The sequence below is a fragment of the Triticum aestivum genome, chromosome 6B (genome assembly GCF_018294505.1).
Source record: "Triticum aestivum cultivar Chinese Spring chromosome 6B, IWGSC CS RefSeq v2.1, whole genome shotgun sequence".
In the NCBI taxonomy this organism is placed as follows: domain Eukaryota; kingdom Viridiplantae; phylum Streptophyta; class Magnoliopsida; order Poales; family Poaceae; genus Triticum; species Triticum aestivum.
Window position 1 is genome coordinate 619,178,248 of NC_057810.1, and position 18,006 is coordinate 619,196,253.

At 44.7% G+C, this 18,006-nt stretch overlaps 2 protein-coding genes across 3 annotated transcripts; one reads left to right on the forward strand and one right to left on the reverse strand.

Moving 5' to 3' along the window:
• Nucleotides 1-11,357: 11,357 nt before the first annotated feature.
• LOC123138328 (uncharacterized) lies at nucleotides 11,358-16,125 on the forward strand. Its single transcript, XM_044558287.1, has 7 exons — nucleotides 11,358-11,434; nucleotides 11,526-11,555; nucleotides 11,738-11,806; nucleotides 12,354-12,374; nucleotides 12,865-13,235; nucleotides 15,053-15,403; nucleotides 15,492-16,125. Exons 5-7 carry the CDS (start codon nucleotides 12,900-12,902, stop codon nucleotides 16,059-16,061), a joined length of 1,257 nt encoding a protein of 418 aa, XP_044414222.1. The 5' UTR covers nucleotides 11,358-11,434; nucleotides 11,526-11,555; nucleotides 11,738-11,806; nucleotides 12,354-12,374; nucleotides 12,865-12,899; the 3' UTR covers nucleotides 16,062-16,125.
• Nucleotides 16,126-16,875: 750 nt separating this feature from the next.
• On the reverse strand, nucleotides 16,876-17,918 carry LOC543416 (24.1 kDa heat shock protein, mitochondrial). Of its 2 annotated transcripts, none has more exons than XM_044558288.1 (2): nucleotides 17,611-17,918; nucleotides 16,876-17,485 (listed from the first exon to the last, which is right to left on the reverse strand). In XM_044558288.1, exons 1-2 carry the CDS (start codon nucleotides 17,837-17,839, stop codon nucleotides 17,067-17,069), a joined length of 648 nt encoding a protein of 215 aa, XP_044414223.1. In that variant the 5' UTR covers nucleotides 17,840-17,918; the 3' UTR covers nucleotides 16,876-17,066. The 2 variants fall into 2 exon arrangements, with proteins under 2 accessions (XP_044414223.1, XP_044414224.1); XM_044558289.1 differs by having other exon boundaries at nucleotides 17,614-17,908.
• Nucleotides 17,919-18,006: the final 88 nt, after the last annotated feature.

Consider the following 18,006-nt stretch of genomic DNA (forward strand, 5'->3'; position numbering starts at 1 on the left):
GTTGGCGACGGGGGCGGTGACTCGCAGAGACTCCTCCAAGCCGATCTAGACCAGCTGGTCACTGATGCGTTGTCGGTGTCCGATGTGGCAAATGTGGCCCGGCCTTGCGCCACTCCTGCCGCTCCTCCTCATGTGCCACCCTCTTGGCTGACGTCAGGGTGCTATGTGACGATGTGTCGTTGCCATGTCGAGGTAATGGTGGAGGCGCCCACGAGAGCTCCTCCTCCTTCACGACCTTGTCACGCCAGTTGTGGTGCGGCGGTGATGAGTCGGTCGAAACAGCCGAATGTGATGCGCGAGGGGGTGGCTCCTCCTTGAGGCAACATCTAGTTTGGTCTCCGCAGCTTCATCAGAGGTGAGGCTTCTCATTCCCCGTGTTCATTTAAGCTTCTAATAGTGGTCAATGTAGTACCTCACTTGAAGCACCGCACCTCCTCCCATTTCAAACTACTCATGCCGCCGGTCATAGTCCACACCCAACTTCGGTTGGAGGAAAAATGCAGTTGGTTCGAAATAAATCTGCCCCACCGATTCCAGCAAATCGTGTGGCTGGCTCGAGCATCCAGCAGGGCCATTGTCACCATTTCCAGCTGGAGGCATGGCAGGTTGCAGCATCTCGCGCCATGGAATTCTTGTTATCGTGATGCACTCCCGTTGCTTCATTTGGTTTTCGAAAACATTACAGACCCCCTTCCCTTGATATGTTATAAATGACCGGCCCAACTAAGGAACAAGCATGAACCTCCCTCTTGCTCCTGGTTTTCAAAGCCCCCAAAAGCTTCCTTGGTCTAATTATAGGAAGCATCCGGAAGCTTGTCAGGTTTTTAAGTCAGTTATCTTTATCTTGTTTCGGTTAATTTCGGTCAGGTTTTACTATGTTTTCCTAGATTTTCCTTTTTTTCCTTTATCTTTTATTTTTACTTTTTATTTTAGTTTTTATTTATTTTTACTTTCAATTTTTTATAAGTCCCTTTCTTTCTTTTGTTTTTCAAATTCTTGAAGTTCTTCCAAATTTGTGAACTTCTTTTTTAAGAATTCCCAAACTTTTTTAATTAATGAATATTTTTTCAAACCGTGAACATTTTTCAAATTCACTAATTTGAAGTTCACAAACCTTTCTCCAATTTGTGAACTGTTCCCTAATTTGTGGAATTTTACAATCTTTTGCAAAAAAAGCTTTGAAACCATAAACATTTTTCAAATTCGCAAAACTTTTTCAAATACTCGAACTTTTTCGAGGTCATGAATAATTTTTAAATTCATTTTTTAGTTTGTGATTATATTTCTTTAAATTAGTGAACTTTTTCAAATTCACGATCATTTTCAGAAGGCATGAACCTTTTTCAAATTCATGTTTTTTTTTCAAGAACGCAAAGATTTTCAAATTGGATTTCCCCCCAAATTTTTGAACTTCTGTAAAAGTCAACGGCCATATGTGGGCGTTCTCAGGATTTTAAGAATAACAAAAGAAATGTACTAGTTACTCTAACACTTCGCGGATTTCACCAAATATCACTTACTGCTTTTGATTTTTATGATTTTCCAGTTTCTCCATTTTTGTTGACTATAATTTGTTCTGGTTAACTGGGATGTCCACCATGCAAAGTCGATGTCATGCATTTGCAAAATACTCCCTCCATTCCTAAATATTTGTTTTTTTTAAGATTTCGAATGAACTACCACATATGGATGTAGATTAACTAATTTTCCTCCGTATGAAGTGTAGATTAACTAATTTTGCTCCGTATGTAGTCACTTGTTGAAATCTTTAGAAAGACAAATATTTAAGAACGGAGAGAGTATTATTGAAATATCGACTAGACTACTTTCTGTTCTATAACCTAGTACAAAGAAGCATCCAATCAGGACAAGTGAACCTGAAGCACACTTCATTAGTACTACAAAGTAGTCCAAAACGAGCAGCTTGCGCCGAAGGATTAGCGCAAAACGGGTCGGCCCATTCCCACAAGAAAACCTAAAAAGGGAAATGCCACGAAAAAATGCTTAAATATTTGTTTCTTTTAAGATTTCGAATGAACTACCACATATGGATGTAGATTAACTAATTTTCCTCCGTATGAAGTGTAGATTAACTAATTTTGCTCCGTATGTAGTCACTTGTTGAAATCTTTAGAAAGACAAATATTTAAGAACGGAGAGAGTATTATTGAAATATCGACTAGACTACTTTCTTTTCTATAACCTAGTACAAAGAAGCATGGTCGGCCCATTCCCACGAGAAAACCTAAAAAGGGAAATGCCACGAAAAAATGCAGAGTTCGATGGAGTCGAACCCGCGACCAATCGAGGTACATCAGCTTTCTTCGCCACTGCACAAGCGACTCACCATATGTTTGATTAGAGCGCTCAAAGATAGGTATTACCTACAGAGGTAGGTCCGTCTTTTAATCATCTTAAAAAAATGAATAATGTTATCTCGAACAAAATTTTAAAACATGATTTTACAAAAAACGTGAATAAGTTTCAAATATACATTGAATTTTTATAAGTTTCAAATATACATTGAATTTTTTTGTTTGATGAAAATCCAAACATTTGTTGAATTTTTATAAGTTTCAAATATGCATTGAATTTTTTTGTGAATATATGCCGAACAATTTTTAACTACATAGTGTAAATTTTTGTGATATATGATGCACAAATTTTAAATATACATTGCACATTTTTGTAATATACGTTCAACAAATTTTAACTACACATTGAACAATTTTGTTATATACAATAAACAAATATTAAATACATATTGAAATTTTTGTGATATATGCTGAACAATTTCGAAATTTTGAACATTTTTTTTAAAAAAAGTGAACAAAATTTTAAATCCATGATTTTTTTAAATCATGAACAAAATTTGGAATTCGAACCATTTTCTTGAAAACAAAGTATAAAAGTAAACGAAAAAGGATAAGATGAAAGAAAAGAAACAGAAACAGAAATAGAAAAACAAAACAAAAAGGTAAAAAAAAGAAACAGGAAAAAATGAAAAACTAGCAAAAGAAGAAAAAAAAACTGGTTTAGGGAGCCTACTAGAAGGTTCCCAAAATCAGGTCTCGCTCGAACTGGGTTGGCCCGTGCGCCTCGTTCGCTTGCTTCGCTTCAGCGAAGCAGCTACGAACGAACGCACACGGGCGTTATATAGGATCTGCCCGGAACTCCCAGGAATAACCCCAGCTCCGCCATTGTGTCAGGCGACAGGGGAGCTTGGGCTGGGAGTAGACCGGCGTCGGGTGGCAGGGGAACTTGTGCGGGAGGGAGAATATCAACATATGGCAGCTAGGGAACTTGGCTGGGAGGAGCAGCGGGGGGCGGCAGGGGAGCTCTGGTCAGAGGGAACCACCGTCGAGCGGCGGGGGAGCTGAATGGAGCGAAGGAGTTCAGGCTAGGGCGAGTGGTGGTGGCGTCAGATCTATGATAGGTGGCGACCTTCGGCGGCTTGAGAGCTCTGGTTGGGGGCAAACAACGGCGGGAGAGCAGCAGCTGGTGCCGAGGTGCCGAGCAGCGGCGGTGCTAAGGATGAACCCTCATAGTAGATCGATTTGTTTAGTCCAGGAGTCGCGTATAGTAGTACAAAGCAGATTGCAAATTTTCCAAACGGTATATAGGTCATCCCACCAGGATTTATCAAGTTAAATAAATTAAAAATCAGCAAAACGCCACTAAGGGCAAATGATTAGTAAATTAATGTAAAGTATATATAAGTCTAAATCAAATGTTGCAAATCATCAAGTGCCAAACTAAAATAGGGCAAATCATCAAATCCCTTGTATCTTTGGGATGATTATGGAATATTTTTCTAGGGAGAGATGATTAAGGTTTTTGTATTAACATGAGAATATTAAAGAGGTAACATAATATTACTTAGGAGAATATTATGAATGTGATGATTAAGATCACAATCAAATAACAAAATGCCTCTTCGTCAATTTGTTAGTGCAATTACTCGGGTCATCTATTCGAATTTTACCACAACTACAATTTTATTAGCCTTTTGGGTACAACAAAATTGATTATAGTCGTATATAAAACGTCTCACAAATCGTCTCTAAGTTAATTAAAATTATATACCTATTTTCTAAATGGCCAATTATAAGAAAAGGTTTATGACGCCCTATAAACGTCTTAAGAAGCGTCTTTAGCTTGCTAGTGTTCATGGACGTAGAGACGAATACAAATAGCGTCTCAGAAAAAGCGACCATACAAGCCGTTTTTGTTGTAGTGGACCGTAGTCAAACTCGATTCAACTAAAGTTGGAGAAACAGATACCCGCTAGCCACCTGTGTGTGAAGCACGTCGATAGAACCAGTCTCATGAACGCAGTCATGTAATGTCGGTCCGGGCCTCTTCATCCAACAATACTGTCGAATCAAAGTAAGACGTTGGTGGTAAGCAGTATGACTATTATCGCCCATAACTCATTGTGTTCTACACGTGCATATAACATCTACGCATAGACCTGGCTCGGATGGCACTGTTGGGGAACGTAGTAATTCAAAAAAATTCCTACGATCACGCAAGATCTATCTAGGAGAAGCATAGAAACGAGCGAGGAGAGTGTGCCCACGTACCCTCATAGACCTAAAGCGGAAGCCTTTAGTAATGCGGTTGATGTAGTCGAACGTCTTCACGATCCAACCAATCCAAGTACCGAACGTACGGCACCTCCATGTTCAGCACACCTTCAGCACGATGACGTCCCTCGAGCTCCTGATCCAGTTGAGGACGAGGGAGAGTTTCGTCAGCACGATGGCGTGGTGACGGTGATGACGAAGTTACCGGCGTAGGGCTTCGCCTAAGCACTACGACGATATGACCGAGGAGTGTAACTGTGGAGGGGGGCACCGCACACGGCTAAGAGATTGTCTGTCGTGTCTTTGGGGTGCCCCTTGCCCATGTATATAAAGGAGGGAGGGAGAGAGGCCGCCCCCTAGGGCGCGCCAATTGTATGGAGTCCTACTAGGTCTTCCAAGTCCTAGTAGGAATCCCTTTCCTTTTCGGAGTAGGAGAGAAGGAAAGAGGGAAAGAGAGACGGAGTAGGCAAGGGCAAGGGGGGCGCCGCCCCCTTCCCCTAGTCCAATTCAGACCCACGGGGGGGCGCCACCTCCCCTTTGGCCTGCCTCCTCTTTTCCCATATGGCCCAATAAGGCCCATTTACTTCTCCCGATGAATTCCCGTAACTCCTCGGTACTCCAAAAAATACCCGAATCAATCGGAACCTTTCCGATGTCTGAATATAGCCTTCCAATATATGAATCTTTATCTCTCGACCATTTCGAGACTCCTCTTCATGTCCGTGATCTCATCCGGGACTCGGAACAACCTTCGATCATCAAATCACATAACTCATAATACAAATTGTTAAGCGTGTGGACCCTATGGGTTCGAGAACTATGTAGACATGACTGAGACACACCTCCGGTCAATAACCAATAGCGGAACATGGATGCTCATATTGGCTCCTACATATTATATGAAGATCTTTATCAATCAAACTGCATAACAACATACGTCATTCCCTTTGTCATCGGTATGTTACTTGCCCGAGATTCGATCGTCGGTATCATCATACCTAGTTCAATCTCGTTACCGGCAAGTCTCTTTACTCGTTCCATAATGCGTCATCCCATAACTAACTCATTAGTCACATTGCTTGCAAGGCTTATAGTGATGTGCATTACCGAGAGGGCCTAGAGATACCTCTCCGATGCACGGAGTGACAAATCCTAATCTCGATCTATGCCAACCGAACAAACACCTTCGGAGACACCTATAGATCATCTTTATAATCACCCAGTTACGTTGTGACGTTTGATAGCACACAAGGTGTTACTCCGGTATTTGGGAGTTGAATAATCTCATAGTCAGAAGAATATGTATAAGTCATGAAGAAAGCAATAGCAATAAAACTTAACGATCATTATGCTAAGCTAACGGATGGGTCTTGTCCATCACATCATTCTCTAATGATGTGATCCCGTTCATCAAATGAAAACACATGTCTATGGTCAGGAAACTTAACCATCTTTGATTAACGAGCTAGTCAAGTAGAGGCATACTAGGGACACTTTGTTTTGTCTATGTATTCACACATGTACTAAGTTTCCGGTTAATACAATTCTAGCATGAATAATAAACATTTATCATGATACAAGGAAATAAAATAATAACTTTATTATTGCCTCTAGGGCATATTTCCTTCAGGGCCGCCCCCCTAGATGCATCTAAAGGGGGGCAGCGGCCAAGGGGAACCCTAGATGGGTTTGGGCGCCCCCACCCCTAGGAGAGTTGGCCCCCAAGCCGGGAGGAGGCGGCTGCCCTAGGGGAGGCGCCCCACCTCTCCAGGTTACGTGAGATGGGGTGGGAGGGGCGCACAGCCCCTTAGTGGGCTGGTGGGCCCCCTTCCCTAGGCCCATAAGGCCCCCAACGCTTGTCGGGGCCTCCGAAACTCCTTTTGGTCACGCTGGTCGTCACCCGGTACCCCCGGAACAATTCTGGACTCCAATACCCTTTGTCCAATATATCGATCTTCACCTCTGAACCATTCCGGAGTTCCTCGTCACATCCGGGATCTCATCCGGGACTCCGAACAACCTTCGGTAACCACATACAATTCCCTTTACAACTCTAGAGTCACCGAACCTTAAGTGTGTAGACCCTACGGATTCGAGAACCATGCAGACATGACCGAGACACCTCTCCGGCCAATAACCAATAGCGGGATCTAGATACCCATATTGGCTCCCACATGTTCCACGATGATCTCATCGGATGAACCACGATGTCGAGGATTCAATCAATCCCGTATATAATTCCCTTTTTCCATTGGTATGTTACTTGCCCGAGATTCAATCGTCAGTATCCCGATACCTTGTTCAATCTCGTTACAGGCAAGTCTCTTTACTCGTTCCGTAACACATGATTCCGTGGCTAACTCCTTAGTCACATTGAGCTCATTACGATGATGCATTACCGAGTGGGCCCAGAGATACCTCTCCGTCATACGGAGTGACAAATCCCAGTCTCGATTCGTGCCAACCCAACAGACACTTTCGGAGATACCTATAGTGCACCTTTATAGTCACCCAGTTACCTTGTGACATTTGATACACCCAAAGCATTCATATGCTATCCGGGAGTTGCACAATCTCATGATCTAAGGAAATGATACTTGACATTAAAAAAGCTCTAGCAAACGAACTACACGATCTTGTGCTATGCTTAGGATTGGATCTCGTCCATCACATCATTCTCCTAATGATGTGATCCCGTTATCAACAACATCCAATATCCATGGTCAGGAAACCACAATCAACTATTGATCAACGAGCTAGTCAACTAGAGGCTCACTAGGAACATGTTGTGGTCTATGTATTCACACATGTATTACGGTTTCCGGTTAATACAATTATAGCATGAACAGTAGACAATTATCATGAACAAGGAAATATAATAATAACCATTTTATTATTGCTTCTAGGGCATATTAGCAACACGACCGGCCGACGGCGCTCCCTCTTGGGTCGTGTCATCGGATCTTCGCGGGCTGACTCGGCTTCATGCTGGCCTGGGCCACTAAAAATGGGTTGTAGGCGTTGAAGTGCTGGACGAGGTCAGCATGGCCCCTTTCCCTTGCCGAAGCCCGTGAGGAGGTCGAAGAACTCCACGTGGACGGCCAGATTGGAAGCGAATCGAGCTTTGACGTGTTGCAGGAGGGCCAGGGCGTCATGGGCATTACTTCCCAAAATGTTGTCCGTCAGTGCAGCCATTGTGAGGGGTCGTTTGTTGGGGCTTGATGCGGTATTTGTGAGAGTGAAGTCTGTTTTAAACCCTGAGGACGTAGAGCACGACGAAAATGAACCCCGACGTCTAAATCCCTGAAGTCCATACCCAAAAGTTTTTGATCCCGGTTGTAATCACCCTTACACCCGTTTAGAACTGGAATTGCTGACATGGCACCCTGGGATGGTGGGATTGCAAATTAAAGACAAGCACGTAGGATGGGGTTATGCATGCCCTCGAAGCCTGCCGACACCGCTGATCCAGCTACTCTCCGCCGCCGCCGCCTCCCTGTGCTCCTCTTGACCGACACCACGTGCAGGTTCTCCGTGGAGGCGCAGACTACGGGCGTGCCGCTGTTCGCCGTTGGCCCCGCTGGCCGCTGTCATTCGGCCTGGAGTGCGCTGCTGCTCACACCGGGTGGCGACAGAAGGTGAGCTGGAGAGCGGCATGTCGGAGGAGCAATTGCTCCACGTGAAACTAGCTCTTGTTGCAATCAAATCGGACCTACATGTTCAAGTGTGTTGAGTACGTATCCGGCCAGAATCAATCAACTCCTTAGGTTTGAAGCTATCTTGTACGTGCGTCTTGTCTGACACAACAACGACTAGGCATTTCGTCGAACAGCTTGTCCGCGGCGGCGGAGTTCGAGAAGGCATGCAGGCCGCCTACCTCGGTCGCGAGCGCGCCGACGTTTGGCTATGCGCGTGCTGCAATGTGCTGGACCGAACATGGTGGTTGCGTGCCATGGACCAGAGGTAAACTACAACCCCGTGGAGATGGACGCTGCCGGCTTTCATCTGCACACATTGTCGTGCCATGACGGAACAACGATGTTGATGAGATGGTCGGGGTCGCTTGCCGCTTCTGTAGCCCATCCCTGCCGAGGTGCGCATGCGTAGTGTCTTCAAGGTGGATTTAGACGGCCATGGTAGTCGCTGGCGCGCGAGCCAATAGTTCTACGCTGGGGCACCCGTAGACTGTGACGAGCCTCCGTAAGGCCTTGTACAACGGGAGGTGCTTAGAGAGGTGCTTAAAAAATAAACCGAATTTTTCTGAAGCACCGGTGCCTATTTCTACAGGAGAGACGCTTAGTTAAGCGTCTACCCTGTACAAATAAGCATCGGTGCTTAAGAAAAGCCTGATTTATTTCTCTAAGCACCTGCCCTAAGCACCTTTCATTGTACAGGCCTAAGGAGCTGCACCATCGTGGATGCACCATAGGACGCCAAGCGGTGCCCGAGCCTCCTCTTCTTGAGCGGCGGCGGCCGAAGGCTTTGGCACCAGCTTGATGGCTGGCCTTGCACTATGGAGGTGGCGCATTGTCGCCGATTGAAGTTGCTCCCGCATGCGTGCTCGAGGTCGCGGGGGCAGGTCCAAAGGATAGACTACAGTGACATACATAGAGGGCATGCACTGGGTGCGGGAGCCTGCGGAGCAAGCCAGACGACCATGAGACCCACCTGCTGGTAAATGACTCACCTCGACCCCGTCTGTTCTCTAGCCAGGTAGAAATCCCACTGTTTGGATTAACCTAAAGGTCAAAGGACGAGTCTAGGTAGCGACCGGTTGCTCGCTGGCCTTTCGTGAGCGGCCGACCTAAAATAGAAATTTTTGGTCCCGTAATCTATAAAGGGTAATTTATCGTCCCCTTTAATTGATATAAAAAACAATTTTAATCCATATATTAGAAAAAGTACCATGTAACAGAAAAGTATTACAAAAGCATTCATGTAAACAAGTGTGAACGCATTTAATTTGAGTTTTTAAATTTTTTAAAAGTCATAACTTCTAAACCGCGCGCTGGAATTAAGATCCGTTTTCACCGTTGAAACTCTCGCGGCGTGCAAAACTAGATCCCGCATTGATATGTTTCGATGAACTTTTTAGCAAGCAATTTAGTCCCCGTTTGGTGCAACTGTTTAGTCGTCGATGTGCAACTAGCTGTCAGTCGATGTGCAACTTTTTTATCTAACTGTGGACATGCAGTTTTCACTAATGGCACCACCCCATACTACTCTTTAACAGTGAAATGTGCAATTTTATCTGCTGCCCCGGCTAACTCTGCGGCTATGCATGTGCGACTATGTCGACTTGAGTGTGCAACTCTATGGTCGGGCGTGAGCACCTCCCACATGAATTCATGTGCGACTATGCGGACGAGATTGTGCAACTCCGTGGTCACACATGTGCGATTATGCAGACGAGAGTGTGCAACTCCACATCCGTGTGTGAGCACCTGCCACAACAGTACGTGTGTGACTATGTGGACTAGGGTCTTCAACTCCGCGGCGTGCGATTACGCCGATGAGAGTGTGCAACTCCGCGGTCGTGCGTGAGCACCTTCCGTAGCCATGCGCGTGCGACTATGCAGGCGAGAGTGTGCATCCCCCATGCCCACGCATGTGGGACTAAACCGATGAGAATCTTCAACTTTACGGTCGTGCGTGAGTATCTCCCGCACCCGTGTGTGAGCATCTCCTGCACCCATGCGTGTGTGACTATGCAGGTGAGAGTGTGCACCTTCATGGCCACGTATGTGCAACTATGCCGATGAGAGTGTGCAACTTCGTGGTCGTGCGTGTGCGAATATGTAGATGAGTGCGTGCAACTCCGCGGCATGAGCGTGCAATCCGCGGCGTGACTGTGCAACTCCGCAACCGTCCTTGAGCCCCTCCTGTAGCAGTGCATGTGCGACCATGCAGATGAGAGTATGCAACTTCGCAGCCACGCATGTGCAACTATACCGACAAGAGTGTGCAACTCTGCCGTAGCCGTGTGCAACTATGCGGACGAGACTGTGTAATCCCGCAACCGTCCGTGAGCACCTTTGGCAGCCGTGTGTGTGCAATTATGCGGATAAGAGTGTGAAACTCCGGCCACGCATGTGCGACTATACCGACGAGAGTGTGCAACCCCGCTGATGTACATGAGCACCTCCCGCAGCCGGGCGTGTGCGACTGTGTAGGCAAGAGTGTGCAACTCCGCGAACACACATGTGCAACTATGTTTACGAGAGCGTACAACACCACAGTATTGCGTGTGCAACAATGGAGACAAGAGTATGCAACTCCGCAACTGCGGGTGTGCGATAATACCGACGAGACTGTGCGACATGTCGACAAGAGTGTCCAACTCCGCGGTCTTTGCACAATGGTGGATAACGGCAACAAACGCCAGCCGTCCTGACCATCTACGCATTGATAGAACCACCGGGATCAGGGAGGTCGGTGTATGGATTTCAGGGATTGAAATTCATTTGCGTGGTGCTCTGTATTCTCAGGGCTTAAAATAGACATCACTCTATTTGTGAACAGCGATACGTGTCCGACTCACGCCGTGGCCCTCTTATACGATCTGTAAAATTTGCTTCACAGCGCGTTTGTTTGGGGGGGAGTTGGAGGTGGGGAATGGGAGTTGGAGGCCCATGGGACTTAACTTCCCTTGATTGGGTCAGGGACATGGGAGTTAAGAGAGGTAGGGGAAAGGGAATTCGGAGGCCCAACTCCCATCAGACTCTTCCCGGGGGGACCCTAGTAATTCAGCCAGGGAGTGGGAATTGACGTTAAAAAAACGCGGGCTGTTCCTCACGTCCCGCGGCGGAAGGGGATAAAGGCGCGAAAATTCTAGAGAAAGCGCGGTAAAATCCTACCTGATTACCCCTATTTAGCAGCGGCGCCATTCTTCCTCTAAACAAATCTTCGACCCACTAATTTCTCCTCCTTCTGCAGAGATGGCGGCACACACGAACAGGAGCTAAGGTAGCCCCTTTTTTCATCTTTCCATGTTGAATTCGTGGATATTTTCCTGCCAATCCAACCTTGTCTCGTTCACATCTAGTTGTATCCCATCTGATTTTGCTAACAAAATTGGATTCGTTGCTTTTCCCTTCAGAAACTGATGCAGATCTATTATTCTTTCTATTTTTTCTCCTGCTTCACAGGTCGCAGATTTGTCTCAGCACTTCGTTTCCCCTTTTCTATCAGGAGCAAGAGAAACCAAAAGGCTGCAGGTGGGAAGTAATCCTTCATTTTCTATCTCCTTTGTTGCCTTGTTTGATTCGTACGGGAAAGTGTAGAGAGGTCTCTGTCTTACATAGTAAGTGATGGCCTTTTTAGAAGCATAGGTGGGACATGGATGGGTATAATTAGTGGATGAAATCTCTTGTGCTTGTACAATTTTTTATGCTATTCTTCAGCTGCAGTTGTAGATCATCGCTGGCTTGCCGTTGTGGCTGCTACTTGCACATGTATATAACCAAGATTGTTCAGGATGTTTGCTTCATGCTCCTGTACTTTCTAAGTACAGTTTTAAATACACAATTAAGTGCCAGCTGACAACTGTAAGTGGCATATGCAGATGCATATTTTACTGAGCATATATGCATGTTTCATTGACACATATTTTATATACACATGAACACACAAACAAATCTTGATAGCTGATACAGATTAGATGTCTTTTAAGTCCCAGCTTATATGATTCTTGTAGCTTTTCCCTGTTCATGTCTTGTTTGATTAAGTGATACGGTACTCATTCTTTTACTTTATCTTCTACAGATCGCAAGCAAAGAACAAGAGGTACGGCTGAACTTATTCTTTTGTAACTGCAGAAATATGTTCAGATTTATCTGTCTGGCTCTCTCTTTGTCCTGCTTAGCATCTGAATTTTATCAGTAATACACTAGAAAATGAGTGTAAATAGTTTGTGGATAAATTCTAATACAAACGGATATGCTAGGCGAAATTAACACTATTGCTTGCGGCTGCTTGCTGTCGTGGTTGCGCACCTGATTGGTACTACACTGGTTATGCGTATGCTTCCTTGCTTCCTGGTGCGCTATGTTTGAAATAATGTGAAATTCCTACAGCCTGCACTTTGAAAGATTTGCATCTTTATTGTCTATAAAACTGTTTATATTTCAGTCTAAAGAGTACATGTGAACTGAAAAAAGAGTAGTTTAATTCATGTTAATGCTGCACCTTATGGTCTTGTACATCAGTATAGTATAGCATTATGTAATAAGCATCCATTTGATTCATGTATTCGATTGCCTTATATAAAATACAGAATGGAGGGGGATTTGATCCATATCAAAATGCATCATGGGGGTACATTTTCAATGGAAGGACCACTTACTTATGATGGTGGCGAAGTGTATTTTTCGAGACTGTGACAGTGAGCGTACATCGTATTTTCGTCTAGTTCGCATGGCTAAAGACGTAGGTTTCAAGGATGGTGATGAGTTATATTATACAGTCCCTGGCTGTAGTCTTGACGAAGGAATTGATTTAATTCATGATGACAATTCTGTCATTAAGATGTTGAACTTTGCAAAGAAACACAACTTTGCAGACATCTATCTTAAACATAAAGACCATGAAAATATGTCTGCTGATCCAAGATCTGGTCTGCGCACTAATGAGAAACTTCCAGCTGAGGTACTTTACATGAAAACAAGTTACTTTTATCCACGCATTATTTTTCTTTACTGCTGATGCGTGACTTTCTGGTTGCTTGTTGCTTGGCTGTGTGTGATTGCTTATACATATGTGTGGCATTTAATCTATTGTACCTTATTTCTTATAGCTGATTGTGTGGCACTCTTATATAATTTTGTTCACAGACATGGCACGTCCACCAACAAACCAGGAAAACATAATCTTATGGCACACAATGAGGCAACGAAGAGTGAAAATACTCATACTTTTATATCTGTTGTTGCAAATCTTCATGATGTTACTTAGGAGGAGTCGATATAGGATGCGTCGAATTAGGCAACCTTCTTGGTATGACCCAATTACTCGAGCACAAACCCTGAACAACAAGATACGAGTAAGCGATACGGAATGCATTTTCCAACTACGGATGGATAGGCGTTGTTTCATAGTGTTATGTTCTTTGGTAAGAAAAATAGGTGGGTTGAAGGATACTAGGCATATGAGCGTGGAAGAAACGGTTGCCATGTTTCTTCACATACTTGCACATGATGAGAAAAACCGAGCAATCCATCATGATTTCCAGCGTTCACCTGAAGTGGTAAGTCGGAAATTCCATGAAGTACTAGGCGCAGTTTTAAAACTCTGGAAAGTGTTGCTTAAGAAGCCTCGACCAATTCCAGCCAATTGCGCTGATGGAAGGTGGAAGTGCTTTAAGGTATCACTTTAATATTTCAACATAAAAAAACAATTTTAGGTCTAGTTTTGTTCACGGTCTAACACATATTGTTGTTCCTATAGAATTGTTTAGGTGCCTTAGATGGGACATATATAGAAGTTCATGTGCCCAAAACTGACAAACCAAGATTCCGTTCAAGAAAGAATGAAGTTGCAACAAATGTTTTTGGTGTATGTGCGCCAGACATGCAATTCATTTATGTATATCCGGGTTGGGAAGGATCTGCGGCTGATGGGAGGGTGCTTCGAGATGCTTTATCAAGATCAAATGGCCTTAAGGTTCCTCGGGGTAAGAGATTGTACAAAAGGGTCTATGTTAGTTAGATGCACATATTTTATACATAGTTGACAAACCCATACATATGTTTCTATTGCGTAGGGTGCTATTATCTAGTTGATGTTGGGTACAAGAACTGTGAAGGGTTTCTTGCTCTATACAGAGGGCAACGGTATCATCTAAATGATTGGAAAAACCCACCAACAAAAAAAGAGGAATTGTTTAACATGCTGCATTCATCAGCAAGAAATGTGATTGAGAGGACTTTTGGATTGCTCAAGATGCGATGGGCTATCATTAGAAATCCCTCTTATTATCCTTTTGATACACAAGTTGATATAATTCTGGCATGCTGCTATCTTCACAATCTGATACGACAACAAATGCGGGTAGATCCCTGTGAACAATATCTAGATGAATACATGCTACGTCTTCAACAGCAGCAAGTAAATGAGGATGTCATTCTGTCCACCGAAACATCATCCGAGTGGACTGAGAAAAGAGACAAGTTAGCTGATGAAATGTGGAAAGCTTGGATAGCCAAAAGACAAGATCGTTGATACACGCTAGTACATTTTTAGTTGTAGGACATTAGATGTTTGTTCAGGAAAATATGGGTGTCGAAACATTCTACACTGATATTTGTTTTCTCCCATATGTCATAGTAGCTTATGTGTCATTTCATTCACTTTCTTGTAATGATAGGAGAGATTGATTAATGTATGAACATCATATTTCCTACATGAGCATTTATATTCTGTATTGTTTGTACACACACATTTCATTGTCATATTGAAACTATCAGAAAACCAAGTCAAAGGAGGCTAAATTGACATCGAAAAAGAGAGACAAGAGAACATGGACAGCGGAGGAGGAGCGGTTGCTTATTGACATTCTACATAACATGAATGATTCTTCTTGGAAAGTAGATACTGGCCACAAGTCTGGATATCTGACCTACATTGAGAAGGAAATGGCTAAAGTGCTGCCACATGCTGATCTTAAAGCAGATCCACATATCAGGTCTAAAGTTAAGATTTTGAAGAAGCAACTTTCATATGTTCTGGAAATTATGCAAAATGGTAGTGGGTTTGGATGGGATGATGAGAAGAAGATGGTAACTGGAGATAGGGAGACGTATATGGGCTGGGCAAAGGTACAATATGTAAATAAATCGTCTCTGTTTCATGTTATTTTCAACTAAAATTTAGTTTCTAATGGAAATTCATGCTCTTTTTTCCTAGTCTCGTGAGGGAGCAGGTCCTTTGTACATGAAGCCTATGGTTAACTTTGACAAGCTATGTGAGGTATATGCTACTGATTTAGCTAAAGGAGGGAGTGCTAAAGGTCCGGGTGAAGAAGAAATAGTAGAAGATGGATCAATAGTAGATGCACAACCTACCAGCAAACCAGCCAAGGAGAATCTTCCTGAATTAAATGATACAAGCCCATCCGGTGGTTCTAGGCATGGTCGTAAGAGAACATACCCTGATGATGAAGCACTTGAGTCAGGTCTTGCAAGTGTGTCGAATACAATTGCAAAGTTCTTGGAAGCTGAGCAGGAGAATGCTAAAACCATGAATGGTTTACAGAGGGCATTTATGCATGAATCGCATGTTCATGAGCAAACATCAGCCAATAGAACCAAGTTACTTGATATTCTCCAGAATCTTAAGGGTCTCACAACCGAAGAGGTTGTAATGGCTATCCGTGTCATTGGTGGTGATGCTGGAAAGACAGAACTTTTCATCAATTTGCGTGATGATTACAAAGTGGTGTTTGTTCGTCAGGAGCTTGACGCGGCCAAAAAATAATTGAATATTCAGATCTACAATTCTGGATTCTTAGTTTCATTTTTTAGCTTAGGACTACTCGTTTTCTTTTAAACTCATCAGTAAGAACATTTGGTGCTTCCCAATTTATTTTACATTGCCATTTCCTATACAGTACACTAGTAGTACATTTATAGAAATATGCTGAATGATTGGTTCATGCTAGTGCTGTAAGAAAAGGATATTTTCATCTCTTTCATCAACCGTGAGTATTGCTGTGTCATGTGTTGCTCTCATTTCCTCCTACCTACAACAATGATCTTATGACATTGTATACTATATCTCGAATTGCTTACTAATTTTATTTTCATTTTTGCATTAAAATTGCAGTAGTACATTATTTGGTAAATGCTGTCAGCTGGCTCAGGTAGGTCTTGAAATGTCGGAGGAAGATTGGCTTTTGGGTCAGCACCTGGATAATCGCAGCATGTGTACAGATAGTGTACATTTTTTCCTTAGTTTGCCCAGTTTTAAATTTAATTTCATTTGCTCATTTTGTGTTACTGAAATGGTGTTTGTATCTGTTTTTCTCACTTTCTATACTGCCCATCATTTTTACTTGGCCTTGGTCGGTTCAGTTTCTGTAGCTACTAAACATATCATTAACAACTCCCATTCCAAAACCCCTGAACCAAACAAAGGAAGTTAATTTTCTGTCAAATTCCCACGAATAATTCCCACCCTACACCAAACGTGGGACTGGGACTAATAGTCCACTTTCCATGTCTAATCCCACAACCAATTCCCCCTTAATAATTCCCAGTCCCTTTCCCTCAAACTACCAAACACGCTGTCAGAAGAAAGACCAAGAAAACCGGATCCATTGTTTGATCGATTCATACTCGTACAGGCACTTATCACGAGACCATCACATCCAGACCCGACACGACAAACAAAAAAAGCTTGAGTTATTTTTAGTTATTACTCGGCTCACACGAGACGACTCGGCTATTCCGTGACGCGAAACTTGGGGGCATATGATCCTCCCTAGTCGACGTTGACCTCGAAGACGTCCTTGCGCTCCTCCTCCTTGACCTTGGGCACGACCACCCTGAGCACGCCGTTCTTCATCTCGGCCTTGATCTGGTCCATCCGGTACACGTCCCCGGCGAGCTCGAGCCGGCCGCTGTACCTCGGGGCGTCGGCCCCCTCCTGCTCCGACTCCTTCTCGCCCTCGCCCTTGATCACCAGGCTGTTCTGCTCCGCCCACACCTTCACGTGTTCCTTGCCCAGCCCCGGCATGTCCACCCTCAGCCGCAGCGCGTCCGCGTCCTCCCTCGCGTTCCACCCGCGCCGCATCGGCGCGGCCCGCGCGGCGCCATCGGGGGACGCCGCCGCCACGTCGTCCAGCATGCTCAGCAGCCGGCCCAGGCTCTGCGGCGCGCTGAACGGATCACGGAACACATCTGCACAAGAATAAGTCAGCACAACTCTGTCACGCACGCTGCCGCAGTTGGAATCTGGTTCAGATCACGCAGCGGAGAGATGAATCCAACGCGTTGGAGTGACAGGCATGGTGCGAGAAGACGACTACCTGAGAAGAAGCTGGGCACGCCGATGTCGCGCTCGCGCGCGACGCGGCGGGTGTCTTCGACCGCCTCGTCCCTGTCGTAGCTCCGGAGGGGCGCGCCGGCGTTGTACCCGCGGACGCCGCCGGCGACGGCAGCCGGCCGGAGCGCCGAGCCGGACGACGCGGCCAGGAGGTTCTCCATGGCGCGCACCAGCGGGATCCTGTTGGAGAACACAACCCTTGATGCCATTATCCACGCTCTTCCTGCCTGTCTTCGTCGGATGTTTCTGGATTTTGCTGCGATGAGCACGACGCGGATCGCCGGGGACTGCGGAGATTTATACAACGGCGTTGCTTGGGGAAGGATTTAGAAGGTTCGCGAATGCCCCGCCGCGCAGTTTTTTTTTTTTTTAGAAA